The sequence below is a fragment of the Ornithorhynchus anatinus genome, chromosome 3 (genome assembly GCF_004115215.2).
Source record: "Ornithorhynchus anatinus isolate Pmale09 chromosome 3, mOrnAna1.pri.v4, whole genome shotgun sequence".
Lineage (NCBI taxonomy): Eukaryota > Metazoa > Chordata > Mammalia > Monotremata > Ornithorhynchidae > Ornithorhynchus > Ornithorhynchus anatinus.
Window position 1 is genome coordinate 77,536,655 of NC_041730.1, and position 14,045 is coordinate 77,550,699.

A 14,045-nucleotide genomic window follows, 5' to 3' on the forward strand; every position below is an offset into this window, starting at 1 on the left:
AGTAAGGGGAGTAATGCAGAGGTTAGAAGAGAGGAGTAAACAAGCATGGGGAGGATTTTTGTGAGGGTGATTGATTCCTGAATCAGTAGCAATAGCATTTAATGAGCATTTACTGTGTGCAGAAAGCACTGTTCTAAATGCTTATGGAGTATACAAAAAATAATTTCATGGAGAGAGAGTACACATAAATGAATGAAAACATAAATTCTAGCATTTCCAGTGGGTTGAAAACCAGTTTGGGGAAGGAGGAAGCAGGGAGAAATGTACGATTTTGGCTAACTGAACGGAATTCAGTGGCTGGGCACAGGTTATGGCTCTACATTTCCCACCAAGCTATGTTAGTACTTTCCTGATGATGGCTGCTTGATGCCTCTCCAGAATGGGACCTCCATTTTCGGTTTATTTCCCTTTGCAGGTTTTTCACCCCCATTAATAATAATAACAACAATAATAATGATTATGGTATTTAAGTGCTTATTACATGCCAATTACTGGTAATAATAATCATAGTACCGTTAAACACTTACTAAATGCCAGGCACTGTACTAAGCGCTGGGGTAGATGCAAGCAAATTGGGTTGGACAGACACCCTGTCCCACGCAGGGCTCACAGTCTCAATCTCCATTTTACAGAAGAGGTAACTGAGGCCCAGAGAAGTAAAATGACTTGCCCAACTTTACACAGCAGAGTAGTGGCGGAGCTAGGATTAGACCCATGACTTTTTGACTCCCAGGCCCATGTTCCATCCATTACACCAGGCTGCTTCTACACCTTTATTTTTTTTTCCTTTTCTCTCTTTCTGTTTTGTGGCACAAAAAGGAGGCTGTTTACAGACCTCTACTCTCATTTTAACTCCATATATCAGAAAGATACGATGACCTTAGGGAAACAGTGTGGCCTAGGGGAAGAGCATGGGCTTGGGAGTCAACAGACCTGGGTTTTAATTCAGGCTCTGCCTCTTGCCTGCTGTGTGACCTTGGGCAAATCACTTAATTTCTCTGTCCTTCGGTTTCCTCATCTGTTTCTCCTCTGTAGACCACGAGCCTGGGAGTCAGAAGGACCTGGCTTCCGATCCCGATCCCACCATACGTCTGCTGTGTGACCCTGGGCAAGTCACTTCACTTCTCTGCACCTCAGTTACCTTATATGTAAAATGGGTATTAAGACTGTGAGCCCCATGAGGGACAGGGATTGTGTGCAACCAGATTAACTTGTATCTACCCCAGCTCTTAGAACAGTGATTGGTACACAGTAAGTACCATGTATCAGTAAGTATGTGGGACAGATACTGTATCCAACCCGATTATCTTGTCTCTACTCCAGTGCTTAGTACAATACCTGGCACACAGTAATTGCTTAACAATATTACTAGTATTATTAATTATTATTTAACTTCTCCAGACTCATCCTTAGGAAGGTCAAATTGAAATACTAGTTTCTGGGGAGAATACTAGAAGTCACTGCAGAAGAATGAACTGAAACCAAGTAAGTGAAAAGAAAGGAACAGTGACGACACTAAAGAGGAAAACGAGAAAGCCTCTGAACATAATATTAGATACGTACCTCAAAAAAACGAGCAAGTCATCAATAGGAATGGTTTACAAAAAAAGGAGAAAAGTAACACACAGAAATATGAGTAAAGATGAATGAAGATGAATGAAGGAATGACTTATTTTGCCATTTTAAAGCATATTCTAGGGAAAGACCGTCTCGTGTCTTAGCGACACAGTGAAAATGAAATTGGATCTTTTGCTGGATCCACTGAATGTACCTCTCTTTGTTTTCAAGGACACAGCTTACCTCTTCTAATTAACTCTTTTCCTTCATCAATTAAATCAGATGTCATGTCATTGTCACCCATGAATTGTTGGAAACCAAGCAAATTCAAGCAACGGGTTCCCAAACTGGTAATAAACAAAGAAAAGTGTATATTTAGTTCACACTATGGATATCAAGTAAATTCATTTTTTTGTACCTTAGATTGTAAACCCCCCAGGGACAGGGAATATGTTTAATTCCCACTCAGGCACTGCATCCCATTGCTTAGTTCAAGGGCTCTACACGCAGTAAGTGCTAAATAAATTCGATTACTATCTAATGCTGCAGTAAATTAAAATGTTTCTCTTCCTTAGCAGTCATTCATCTCTTCCAATAAGATTTCTCCTCAACTCCCAACTGGCCAGTGTAGGAAGAACACTGCTCACTTTTGATGCTGAATTGAATCTGGCCACAAGGGCTCCTTTTAATAATGTTGGTATTTGTTAAGCGCTTACTATGTGCAGAGCACTGTTCTAAGCACTGGGGTAGATACAGGGTCACCAGGTTGTCCCAAGTGAGGCTCACAGTTAATCCCCATTTTACAGATGAGGTCACTGAGGCCCAGAGAAGTTAAGTGACTCGCCCACAGTCACACAGCTGACAAGTGGCAGAGCCGGGATTCGAACTCATGACCTCGGACTCCCAAGCCCGGGCTCTTTCCACTGAGCCACCTTGCTTCTTTTAGCAGATTACCCCTCCGGGGCACTAAGTATAACTCCCAAAGAGGAACAATTTTTTCGGTGACTGTGTGAAGAGACGCATTCAATACCAATAGCGCACTGAGTCCCCCCTTGCCAGTTGGTCCCCTTCGCTCCTCATCCTACAGGATACAAAGGAAAGAATAACTTCTCTCCCTTCCCGCCCAGACCTAGCCCCTCTTTCCTCCTATTTAGGCTGGGAGCACCATGTGATACAGGCACTGTGTCTGATCGGATTAACTTCATTCATTCAATTGCATTTATTGAATGTTCACTGTGTGCAGAGCACTGTACTAAGCGCTTAGAACTTTCATCTACCCCAGTGCTTAGTAGGGACAGGCACCAAGTAAGTGTTTAACAAACAGCACTATTATTATTATTATTATTATTATTATTATATTAGGGTCCAGCCATTCACATCAAACCTCCAAGCATCCATCCTTTATGGCTCACCATAACCTCCAAAATAAATATATTTCAAACCAAGTACATGACTCTACTGTTAATCTAACTAACAGTACTAACCTAGGGTTTGAATTGTTGGTAAGAAGCAGGGTGCTTATATCAGCATGCCTCATAGGAAAGGCATCTGGTACATTAACTTGCTGAATAGATATAAGGTCCAACTTCTTCAAAACAAGGAAGTGTAACCACAGGAACGATAACTTTTTGCTGCAACAAGGCCCTCTTGTAGGGGGTCAGAGCCTATAAATCCTCACAACATCTGTAGAAGCCAGGGATAAGGGGAGGCTTGATGAACAGTGATGAAGAGAAAAAGTTAGTCGCTCATGTCAACAGCTGAGGATGGCTTTCCAGAACACCTCTTGCTTCTATAGTCTTGACGTGTCTTTATAACAACAACAATAATTTTGGTATTTGTTAAGCACTTACTATGTGCCAGGCGCTGTACTAAGCACTGGGGTGGATACAAGCCAATTGGGTTGGACAAAATCTCTGTCCCACATGGGGCTCACGGTCTTCATCCCCATTTTACAGATGGGCTCAGAGAAGTGAAGTTACTTGCCCCAAGTCACACAACGGACATGGAGCGGGGCTGAGATTAGAACCTAGGTCGTTCTGACTCCTGGGCCCGTGCTCTACCCACTAGGACATGCTGCCTCCTATGACCAGGAGACAAAAAGCAATTTATCCTGTACATTAGGGGCAATGGGGCGGAGCGTGGAAGGGGGTGGGAAAGGAACAGTCAGAGTAACTCTTCAAGTCTCTTACCTAAAGTAAGTAGCAATGCAGAGAATGACAACCAGCATAGGGTAATATATATAAAACCCATCTGCAATGAAGGACAACACTTTCATGGACCCCATAATCTGGAGGGAAAAAAAAAGGTGGAATGGAAAAGTGAGTATTCTGAATTCCACTGTTTACCTTCAGGAAGGTTACAGTAAATGGGAGTTCTCTCAAGGCAAAAGTTTTTCGCTAATCAAGTTGAAGTTTTCAAATATCCTTGATGAATTTTTAAGATAACACAGGGTACCACAAGCTAAATTCAGTGGTTCAACAATAATCAGAAGTAATTCTTGGGCAATGAAGCCTTAAATCGGGTCACAGTACCTGAGACTTGCTCCAGGGAGAGACAGTGATTCCTCCCCCGCAACTTTCAAAGCCTTATTGAAGGCACATCTCCTGCAAGAAGTTTTCTCTAAGACCTCATTTCCTCTTTTCCCACTCCCTTCTATGTCACCCTGACTCGCTTACTTTATTCAACTCCAACCCCAGCCCCACAGCATTTATGCACATATCAGTAATTTATTTACACATATTAATGCTATTGAATAATGCCTATCTCCCCATCTAGACTGTAAGCTCGTTATGAGCAGGGAATGTGTCTATGTTGTATTTTCCCAAGCACTTAGTACAGTGCTCTGCACTCAGTAAGCCCTCAATACATAAGATCAATTGATGGATTAAGAGTTGTGACTATGCTGATCCAAGATTTTGAAATGCCAAACAGTAAGCTCATTTTGAAATGAAGAAAAGATGCAACATTTAGGCTAAGCAGAGTTTTCACCTATTTCCAGAGGCACCACTAGCCACTCTTGTGCCCAGAGCCAGTTCAATCGATCGTATTTATTGAGCACTTACTGTGTGCAGGGCACTAAGCGCTTGGGAGAGCACAATACACAATAAACAGACACATTCCCTGCCCACAACGAACACTGCAGTCCCCAGTGCTCACATTTCCCCACTCTAACACTTCTGGGTCTGAAATGGGGGAGCCCTGGCTTTGCTCCTCAGGGTAACTCCCCACATCTTCCCCTTGCCAACTGCGTACTGTTTGCTAGCTTTGAAGGCTGAGGGTTTTTATCAGAATTGCAATTTATGAGCCCTCAGCACAGTGCTAAACAGCTGGTAGGTGCTCAAATATTGTCCTTACTGACAAGAGGTGTTAAAGAATAGTATTTGTTGCACTAGTGGTTCAGAAAGACTGAATGAAAATGAAAAAGCTATAAAAGAATGCTGTTTCCTGAATATTGGTACCCTTCTGATTGCTAAACCTCAATTATTGCCAGCAACGGAAGGGAGAGATATCTTGGCGAAAACGGAACGGAAGAGAACGCTAAATTGGGAACAGGAAGGCTTTGGCCACTCCGGGACAGCGGAGACAGGTGGTTCTGGCATCTGATCAAATGGTTGGGGGGAGCTGATCTTGGGGCACTGGAGCTGAAAGTCACTGAAGGGGACAACAGGCACTCCTCCACGGGAAAATGGGAAAGGAAAGGCAGGCAGAGCTGGTGAAAGCGCAAAGATCCACCGAGGGCAATCTGTGGGCATATAACAACGGCTTCTGATTTGGAGTGACTGTTCTGTTTCTACTTACTGACGTATACGCGGTTGGTTGAGTGTCCTGGTGGGAGATCGACGAGTCCATGTGAGTCAAGCCCAGGAAATTGAGACACAACGGGGGTGTCAAGCGGCAGAATAACCTGCATCAATTAACAGCACAGCAAAAACATACAGCAAATGTGAAGGAGTGAACTAGGATTAACCAAAGGTAACTGTCTGGATAGCACTGGAAAAATATGTTTCCAAGGAAATTTCAGAGGACTCTAAGTGGAGATATTCTATCAATATGAGCTACTTCTAAATTCGCACAAGAAATCTGGAAACTGTTCTCTTCCGGAAGCATGATTACATGGTAAGAAAATCCACACAAAACTTACATGCCACTGAAAAGAAGACTGTAAGCATCAGTCTGATGGTGTGAAGCTAAATAATAATAATTAAATACACGGATCCTGAAGACAGTAGAGTAAACGCAGATGCTTAGAAAGAAGATGGTCAGGAAGCAAGCCATCTGTAAATAAAACAAACAAAAAAGAAAAACGGTCCTTCCATTTGGAACGTTTTTAGAGAACAGTAAAAGCCCCTCGGCATCCACAGATCACTACTCCACCCACCTTCAAAGCCTTATGAAAGCCCCACCTCCTCCAGGAAGGCTTCCCTGACTAATCTCCCATATCCCCACTCTATTTTTCTTCCTAACTGCATCACTCATTTCCTTGAATTCATACCCGCTAAGCGTTTAGGCACTCACCCCACCCTTTCCCTCATATTTGGTTGCTCCTCTAGACTGTTAGCTCAATGTGGGCAGGGAACATGTCTACCAACTCTCTTATACTCTTCCAAATGTTATATACAGTGCTCTTCACCCCATAAATATCGAGTAAATATAACTGATTGATTCTCCTGCCTGTAATATATTTTAATGCCTGCCTCCCCCACTAATCTGTAATCTTCTTGAGGGCAGGGATAGTGTCTACTTACTAATAATAATAATGGTATCTGTTAAGTGGTTACTATGTGCCAGGCACTGTACTAAGCGCTGATGAGGATATAACCAAATCGGGCACAGTCCCTGTCCCATATGGTCCTCACAGTCTCAATCCCCACTTTACAGGTGAGGTAACTAGGTCACAGAGAATAATAATAGTAATAATACTGGTATTTCTTAAGCACTTACTGAAGCAGCAGGCCTAGTGGCAAAAGCGTGGGCTTGGGAGTCAGAGACCGTGGGTTCTAATGCTGGCTCTGCCACCTGTCTGCTGAGAGACTTTGGACCAGTCACTTAACTTCTTTGTGCCTCAGTTACCTCATTTGTAAAATGGGGATTGACAGTGTGAGCCCCATGTGGGACAAGGACTGTGTCCAACCTGATTACCTTGTATCTACCCCAGCGCCTAGAACATTGCTTGGCACATAACTTAACATAACTTAAGCACTTAACAAATACCATCATTATTATTCTTATTATTCAGCACTGTTCTAAGCAGTGCTAGACTGTGAGCTCGTTGTGGGCAGGTAATATCACTCTTCATTGTTGTACTGTACCTTCCCAAGCACTTAGTACAGTGCGCTGCACTCGGTAAGCGCTTACTAAATACGACCGAATGAATGAATGAATGGACAAACTTGGTCAACTGATCCTTTGTGGAGAAGGAATTGACAATGTTTAAGTCCTCTCCCCTTTGGACATGCCGGCCTCCTAGGGCTTCTGCGAGCCTGAATAGCAAACAGTGTTGCTTTAATATCAAGATGTAAGCTACTCAGGGTTCACCCACAGAACTTCTTGGGGCTTCCAAAGAGGTTTTACACAGGCTTTACCCCAAACTCTCTATTAGGCAGTCCTGAATCTTAACTTAGGACCATTTTTTGACTTATTGGCACCACCTATTCCCCAAATGTCCTAGATAACAAAGCTTTTACTTTTTTACTGAACAAGAATAAATATGCTTTCCCACATAAATGTACTACATCATTTATAAATTCCAAAATTCCCATTTAAAAGAGTTAAACGGATATTATTTTAATTGTAAAAGGTTTACAGTCATGAAAAATCTTCAATTCAGGAAGTGGCCTCAATATCCTTCAGCTACGATGCTTCATTTTTTGAGATGATGTGTATTTTCCTAATGTTACACTTACTATAGGGCCTAGCACTCAATATCTGCTCAAAAAGTATTTGACCAAATTCAAATACTATGACCGTATAGCTTCCAAATGGTATAAAAGCTGCTAAAACTGCTTTACTTCAACAGGGCTCTGACTGGTACTCACTCACCTCGATATAAATATAATTGTATGTTTTTTCCGCCAGCTGTATGAAGACGGCAAATAGAGAAAGGACAGGTCTAGTACTGAAGAACGTGCATTCTGACCAGACGACGATCACCGAAAAGGTGGCCAAAACAATAGCAAGAATCCTGTAAAACCAGGGTCGCAGGAGACATTCCCAGTACCATTCTGGAAGACAGGAAGGCAATAAAAGCTTATGAGTAATACTTGCGGAAAATGCACTGAAATTAACGGACGGTCTTATCCTGTCTTTTTAAGCGGCCTAGTTCCATTATCGATAACTTCCAGCTCCATCCAGTATGGGTACCCAACTGAGTTGAGTTCTCTTATGTCTCAGACTGTAAGCCCTATGAGGGACAGCACTTCGTCTGACCTGATTATCTTGTAACTACCCCAGGGCTCAGCACAGGGTTTGGCACATATTATGCATTCAATACATAATTGCCAGTATTATTATTGTTATTTTTCAAGACTCCGAAGAGCCTCAGAACAAAAACAAGCCTGCGTTTGCACTGCAGAGACATGAGAATGCTCAGAAGCGTGACTGTGGAGTACTGCCAAACACAGTGGTAAAGATATACCAGCTGGGAAACATTGCCGAAAGCTTCTACCTCTCCGCCTGCTAAGACATTAAGGCATACACTCTCACTCTCTTGCGGGATGCAGAACAAGTAGAACCAAACATAAACTGTGGGCTGGGAAATCAGGTTACTCAACCCTCCAATTTCGAACCCTTTTACAAAAAGGAAATGTTATCAAGCGTTCCCTTACAGTGATGTCGATGATCATTTTTGAACCAGGGGTGGTCGGTCAGATTATATCATCAAAGATACTTCCAGACAGCAGAGCACTGTACTGCTTGGGAAAGTACAGAATAATGGAGTTGGTAGGTGCGATCCCTACAGTCTACATCATCTAAAGAATACTATGTTTCACCTCATTACTTTCCAATTAAAATAAACAGGAAGCATCCATTCACACATCAGCATCAGCTGAACCATGATTTGAGAGAAGTCAAGGGTATATAATGAAACGCCATTGAAGGTGAAGATCTGCAGTCAGTCAAGCATTTACTGCGTGCAGAGCACTGTACTAAGCACTTGGAAGAGTGCCATATAGCAATAAAATAGTTACATTCCCTGCCCACAAAGAGCTTACAGTCTAGAGATGGGGAGACACACATTAATCAAAATAAATGACAGATATATACATAAATGCTGTGGGCCATGGGGTGGGGAACGAATAAAGGGAGCAAGTCAGGGTGATGCAGAAGACAGTGGGAGAAGAGGAAAGGAGGGCTTAGTCAAGGAAGGCGTCTTGGAGAAGATGTGCCTTCAATAAGGCTTGGAAGGGAGAGGGAGTAAATGTCCGCCAGATATGAGGAGGGAGGGCGTTCCAGGCCAGAGGCAGGACGGGGGCGAGAGGTCCGCAGCGAGAAAGATGAGATCGAGGTACAGTGAGAAGGTTAGCATTAGAGGAGGGAAGTGTGCGGACTGGGCTGTAGAAGCATACCACATACCAATTGTTGGCGAGTAGAAATATTGGATAAATCTGTTTTCCGGCTCTCGTGATTGAAAAGTATGTACGAACTGATGGGTGGCACTAGTTTCATTTTTTGCCACATCCTCTAGATAGAACGCTTGTTCCAAAAGAATGCACCACTGGACTTGGGTACGACGGTGTCTCTGAACTGAATAAATCACCTAAAGAACAGAAGCCAAAGTATCCATGAAACCAAACGTACTCTAAGTATGTGAAACGTCCATTACAGAACCAACATTCGTGAATGATTGCAGAGGCCATAGGTAATCAGTTTGAATAGTTGCTAAATACAGGGGGCCAAAATGAGGGAAAATAAATTAGTACAGTGCTCTGCACACTGTAACCGCTCAATAATATGACTGACTGATGAACTGCTAAATTCTGGAGCGTTAACTAAAGTCAACGAATAGTTTTCAAAAATGAACTGGAAGAAATGTTTTAAGTTACCTGCTTATGCAGCTTGACTAGGTTTTTTTCACTTGGGTAGTTGTTATGCTTTTCATCGAAATCTTCATAATCATCCATGTTCCTACCCATTTTTTCCTGATACTCTGTAGGACACTGACGGAAAAGAGTGAAAAATAATGTAGTCAAAGCAATATTATGCACATTACCATATTTTCAGAAGCTAAGCTTTTGCAAAATCATTTCCATAACTTGCCCCATTTTTAGTCTCCTTCTTGCCCTGATATTTTCTGATCGTTTGTCTCAACCCCGAAAATTATATTTGGAAAATATGAAGAAAATCTTCATTTTTTTGCAAAATCATTTTCATAACTTGTCCCATTTTTAGTCTTCTTTCCCTGATATTTTCTGATCATTTGTCTCAACCCAAAAAACTGCATTTGGAAAGTATGAAGAAAATCTTCATTCAATTATTTTTGAATAGTAAAACCCTTGCCCCACTTCTAAAATTCAAACCATTAACATATGGTAGCCAAAAAAACAAAACAAACCAAAAAACAAAAAAAGAATTCTACTCCTGAATGGCAGAAAATGCTCTCAACTCCAAAGCAATTTAGCTTAACACTTGAAACTTGCATGAATAACAAAGCTGCTGTTTGAGTTTGAAAATACAACACTTCAAATGAACCTCGTTTGCTGAGTACATGATAATGAAACTGTTTTGAATTTGGGGATGAATAGCTATTTGTCGTGGATGTAATTTTCCACTTGCATTTATGATTCAAATTTACTCCAACTCTTTTTAATTAGATTCTCCATCACAGCCATATTGGTCTCCTTACGCCCATCACGTCCACTATATTACAAGGTCTTCAAGAGCAGGAAATGGCTGGGTAGACTTCCCTATGTCCTTCAATTGCCCCAGTTGCTCTGTACACATTAGAGACTTTATAGGGTTGATAGTGAACCATTCGAGTATAAATTCCTCGAGGGCAGGGTCCTGGACTTCTTGAGCACCTACTACAGCGTTCCACACAAACAGAGGACTGTCAGAAAATACTTATGATCAGTTTTTCGCACATCCTTTGCCACTTCTAGGCATCTAAAGTAGAGAAAAATACTGTACTTTAGACTCAGTAGTATTTTTCTCTGCTTTAGATGCCTAGAAGTGGCAAAGGATGTGCGAAAAACTGATCATAAGTTTTGATCCTAAGATCATAAGTACATACAAACACAGCTGAAGTCCTGACCCTTTCATTATGTGCACCTAAAAGTACCACCGGCCTAAATTGACGATCCAAGAATAAGGGAGAGAAGCGTGCTTTAGAGATCATTTAGTCCATCGCTCTGTGTCCAAGATGGATGACACTGGAAACGATCTTTGGAATTCTGGTAGCCCAAAGCAGCTGATGGTGAGAGGCCAAGAGAAGTGACCAATAGCACAGCCCTAGCCTACTGGGGGCCAGCCCCGACATCAGGGTGACTACAGGAGAATCCTCAATGGCGGGGGATTACCGAACACTGAAGCAACCTTCGGAACATTCAGTTTTTGGAAGGCCCCGGACTCATTAATGCAGAGCACTTTCCCTGGGTACCTACTGCTGTTTGGAATCATTTTAATACTTCATTATATTGCTACTTCCCTGATGAATGTCACAATAATTAAGAAAAGCAGTGCTTTGAAGCTGCAACTTTATCAAAGCAAACATCCATAAGAGAATATGAGCCTTGATGAGATCCCTGGATAACTTGAGGCCAGGCTAAGTGGATAACCGTTTATTCTGAATAACACACCATTTGAACTCAATTCTACCCCAGCTGACTAATGACCCTACTGTTCTTTAATAAATACAGAGTACTGGTCAACCTGATCCTGACTGAGTCCAAGGCTAACAAAGCCCAGGCCCACCTTTTTTTTTTTTTAACGGCATTTGTTTGGCACTTTTCATATGCCGGGTACCGGACTAAGTGTGGGGATAGATACAAGCTAATTACGCTGAACACTGTCCATTTACCACATGGAGCTCAAGTCTTCATCCCCGTTTTGCAGATGAGGGAACTGAGGCACAGAGAAGTGAAGCGCCTTGCCCAAGGTCACACAGCAGACAAGTGGAGGAACCAGAATTAGAACCAAGTCACCCAAGAATCCCAGGCCCGTGTTCTATCCACTAGACCACGCTGCATTTTTCTTCCATCACTATCTCCATTTGGGAAATTCAAGTGCATACTGGTGAATGGGGTACTGACCCTAGGCCTTAGGTCACAAAGTGCTCTTTGATGGCCAAGATTGGTGAGGCAGCCATAATGCTGACCCGAACTGCCCCTGGCCCTGCCTCCTGGGCAGGAGTGATTTCTGGAGATGGGCTGCTCTGGGAGCAGGGAAGTGGGCAGCACTTGTAAAAACTCCATTCGGGCTGCAGCGGTCGGAGGGGGAGGCAGTGGGGCGGACCTTCTAGTCAGCGTTGCTCAGGGGCCTAAGGAGCTCCATTCTGCTCTGCAGACTAGTCCAGCCCGAGGTTGGCATATCCCCCAGTCGCAACCCAAGGTGCCGGAGCAGGACTGCCCGAGCAGGAGCACTAAGGCTGGTTGGGAGTCATCTCTGCGGGCAGCAGCAATGCTCTCCGAGGCCTTCCACCTTACTGATGTAGCCAGCGTCGTTTCCTCTCTCTCCCACTCACTCCCCTCACCTGCTGGCCCAGACAAGAATACTAAGAACAATGAACACCTGGACAATCATAATAAATGAGTCTTATAATTTCCATTCACTCAGGTTCTTTCCTACTGAACTCCAAGGTGGAATCTAATTGGCATTAGCATGAATAGAGATAATATTTTACAACAAAGGAACACATTTCAAATAAGTGATCATAAAGATTATCACCTTCAACTGTTCCACATAAGCCTGAGAGAGTTCAGCACTACTTAGAAGAAAAGCACCTTTATATGCTACGTCCCCTTGCTCCTTAGTGCCAAACGGGCAAAGATGGCTATATAAATATATGTATGAATATTACATATATATAAAGAGAGAAAGAGAGAGAACCAACTATATTTTTTGTGGAGCCTAGCATTTACGGAAACCACATAATGAAGCATGAAACTGAATTATTCTCTATGGCAATATAACCACTTACCTTTTTTAAGATTGTATCGACACATTTTCTTAAAGGGTGGTTGTACTTGATGCTGTCATTCACTTTACGAACCTCCTGAAAAATAAATTTTAAAACAATCTACATACGTTTAAATGTATTTAAATCAATAAACTATATTGCAGATAAGAGTGTACTAGAAGGTACATATTCAACTTTCTTTCCAAGCCAAACTCCTTTAGAAGTTAACAATACAGTGGTCTCTCCTGAATGCCACTGCTGTCTTAAAACAAGTCAGAGTTGCACCTAAGACCAATACGACTTTTTACTCTCAAATTCCGACACGGGGAAACTTTTAGCTTTTTATCCAACAATCCTGTAGGTACAATCCAAATCGTGACCTGAATTTTTCAGCTGGGCAAATGAATCACTCCCTCAGATTAAAGCTCAGTGGTTTACACTCCAATTTTAAAAGTCATTCGAAGTTTCTCCTTACTTGCTGGAGTAAGAATAGGTGACAGCTTTGAGGAGAAATCCTCTCTGGAGAGAGCTCCAGCTCCAAGTCATTTTCCACTATGGAGTGAGGTTCCCAAGTATGGAAAATGATTTGGCTCCTGAGATTTTAGGGCCGGGAGAAACATAAGCCTGAGTGTGAACTATTGTGCCATCTGGCTGGTGAAGCCTTCTAAATCGTCCTAAACACCCCGGGAGCGACTCTGATGATTCTGCAAAGCAAAAATCCCCACAGCATGCCAATCTCACCCACATAACCATTAAAGTTTTCAAAGATGTTTTGGTATAATATGTGCTCTCTTCACAGGTGGGACAGGGAGTATGTTTCACCTGATTACCTTCTATCTACCCGAGGGCTTAGTATAGGGCCTGGCACATAAATAAACGTTATCATTTATTATTACTATCCTTCCGGGGTAGAAACAATTTTTATAATTCAGGAAAGTCTGCTCACCTCCATAATATCCTCTAAATTCTCTTCTGCATCAGCTTTCTCGGTCATCAGTTTAGCAGCCTTGAAATAGGTCTTCATGAGTAGGTAACCCCGCTTGGCTCCATTCCAGTGAGAGCGAGGAATTTCCACCAAGCCATACCCCAAAAGTAACACGAGGAGGAAGAGACCCCACGTATTGGCGGCAGCTATCCCAATTGTTTGAAGTTGGTTCCTAAAGGTGGGGAGGAAGAGCCAAGACAAAACAGAAAAACCAAAAATACAAGAATGTGATCGGGGTCACAGCTGTGTAATTTTAACAGATATTCACCCTGAAGCTGTGCCAACCAAAATACGAGCCAACCGTGATAAACGGATGGCGTAGGATAAACAAACCGTAACTGTGCTGGCAGACTGTGTCACTGATACACCCTCAGCATCCAGCCTAGGGGA

At 42.6% G+C, this 14,045-nt stretch overlaps 1 protein-coding gene across 1 annotated transcript in view; it reads right to left on the reverse strand.

Annotated features, from left to right (window-relative positions):
• Nucleotides 1-14,045, reverse strand: part of LMBRD2 (LMBR1 domain containing 2) — a 52,373-nt gene that overhangs the window by 10,844 nt on the left and 27,484 nt on the right. The window contains exons 6-14 of the mRNA XM_029060531.2: nt 13,617-13,827; nt 12,692-12,766; nt 9,600-9,713; nt 9,130-9,313; nt 7,597-7,778; nt 5,699-5,832; nt 5,356-5,461; nt 3,747-3,844; nt 1,801-1,904 (exon numbers count right to left, since the gene is read on the reverse strand). Of these exons, the coding sequence (XP_028916364.1) occupies nt 1,801-1,904; nt 3,747-3,844; nt 5,356-5,461; nt 5,699-5,832; nt 7,597-7,778; nt 9,130-9,313; nt 9,600-9,713; nt 12,692-12,766; nt 13,617-13,827 (1,208 nt within the window). The remainder of the gene's footprint in view (nt 1-1,800; nt 1,905-3,746; nt 3,845-5,355; nt 5,462-5,698; nt 5,833-7,596; nt 7,779-9,129; nt 9,314-9,599; nt 9,714-12,691; nt 12,767-13,616; nt 13,828-14,045) is intronic.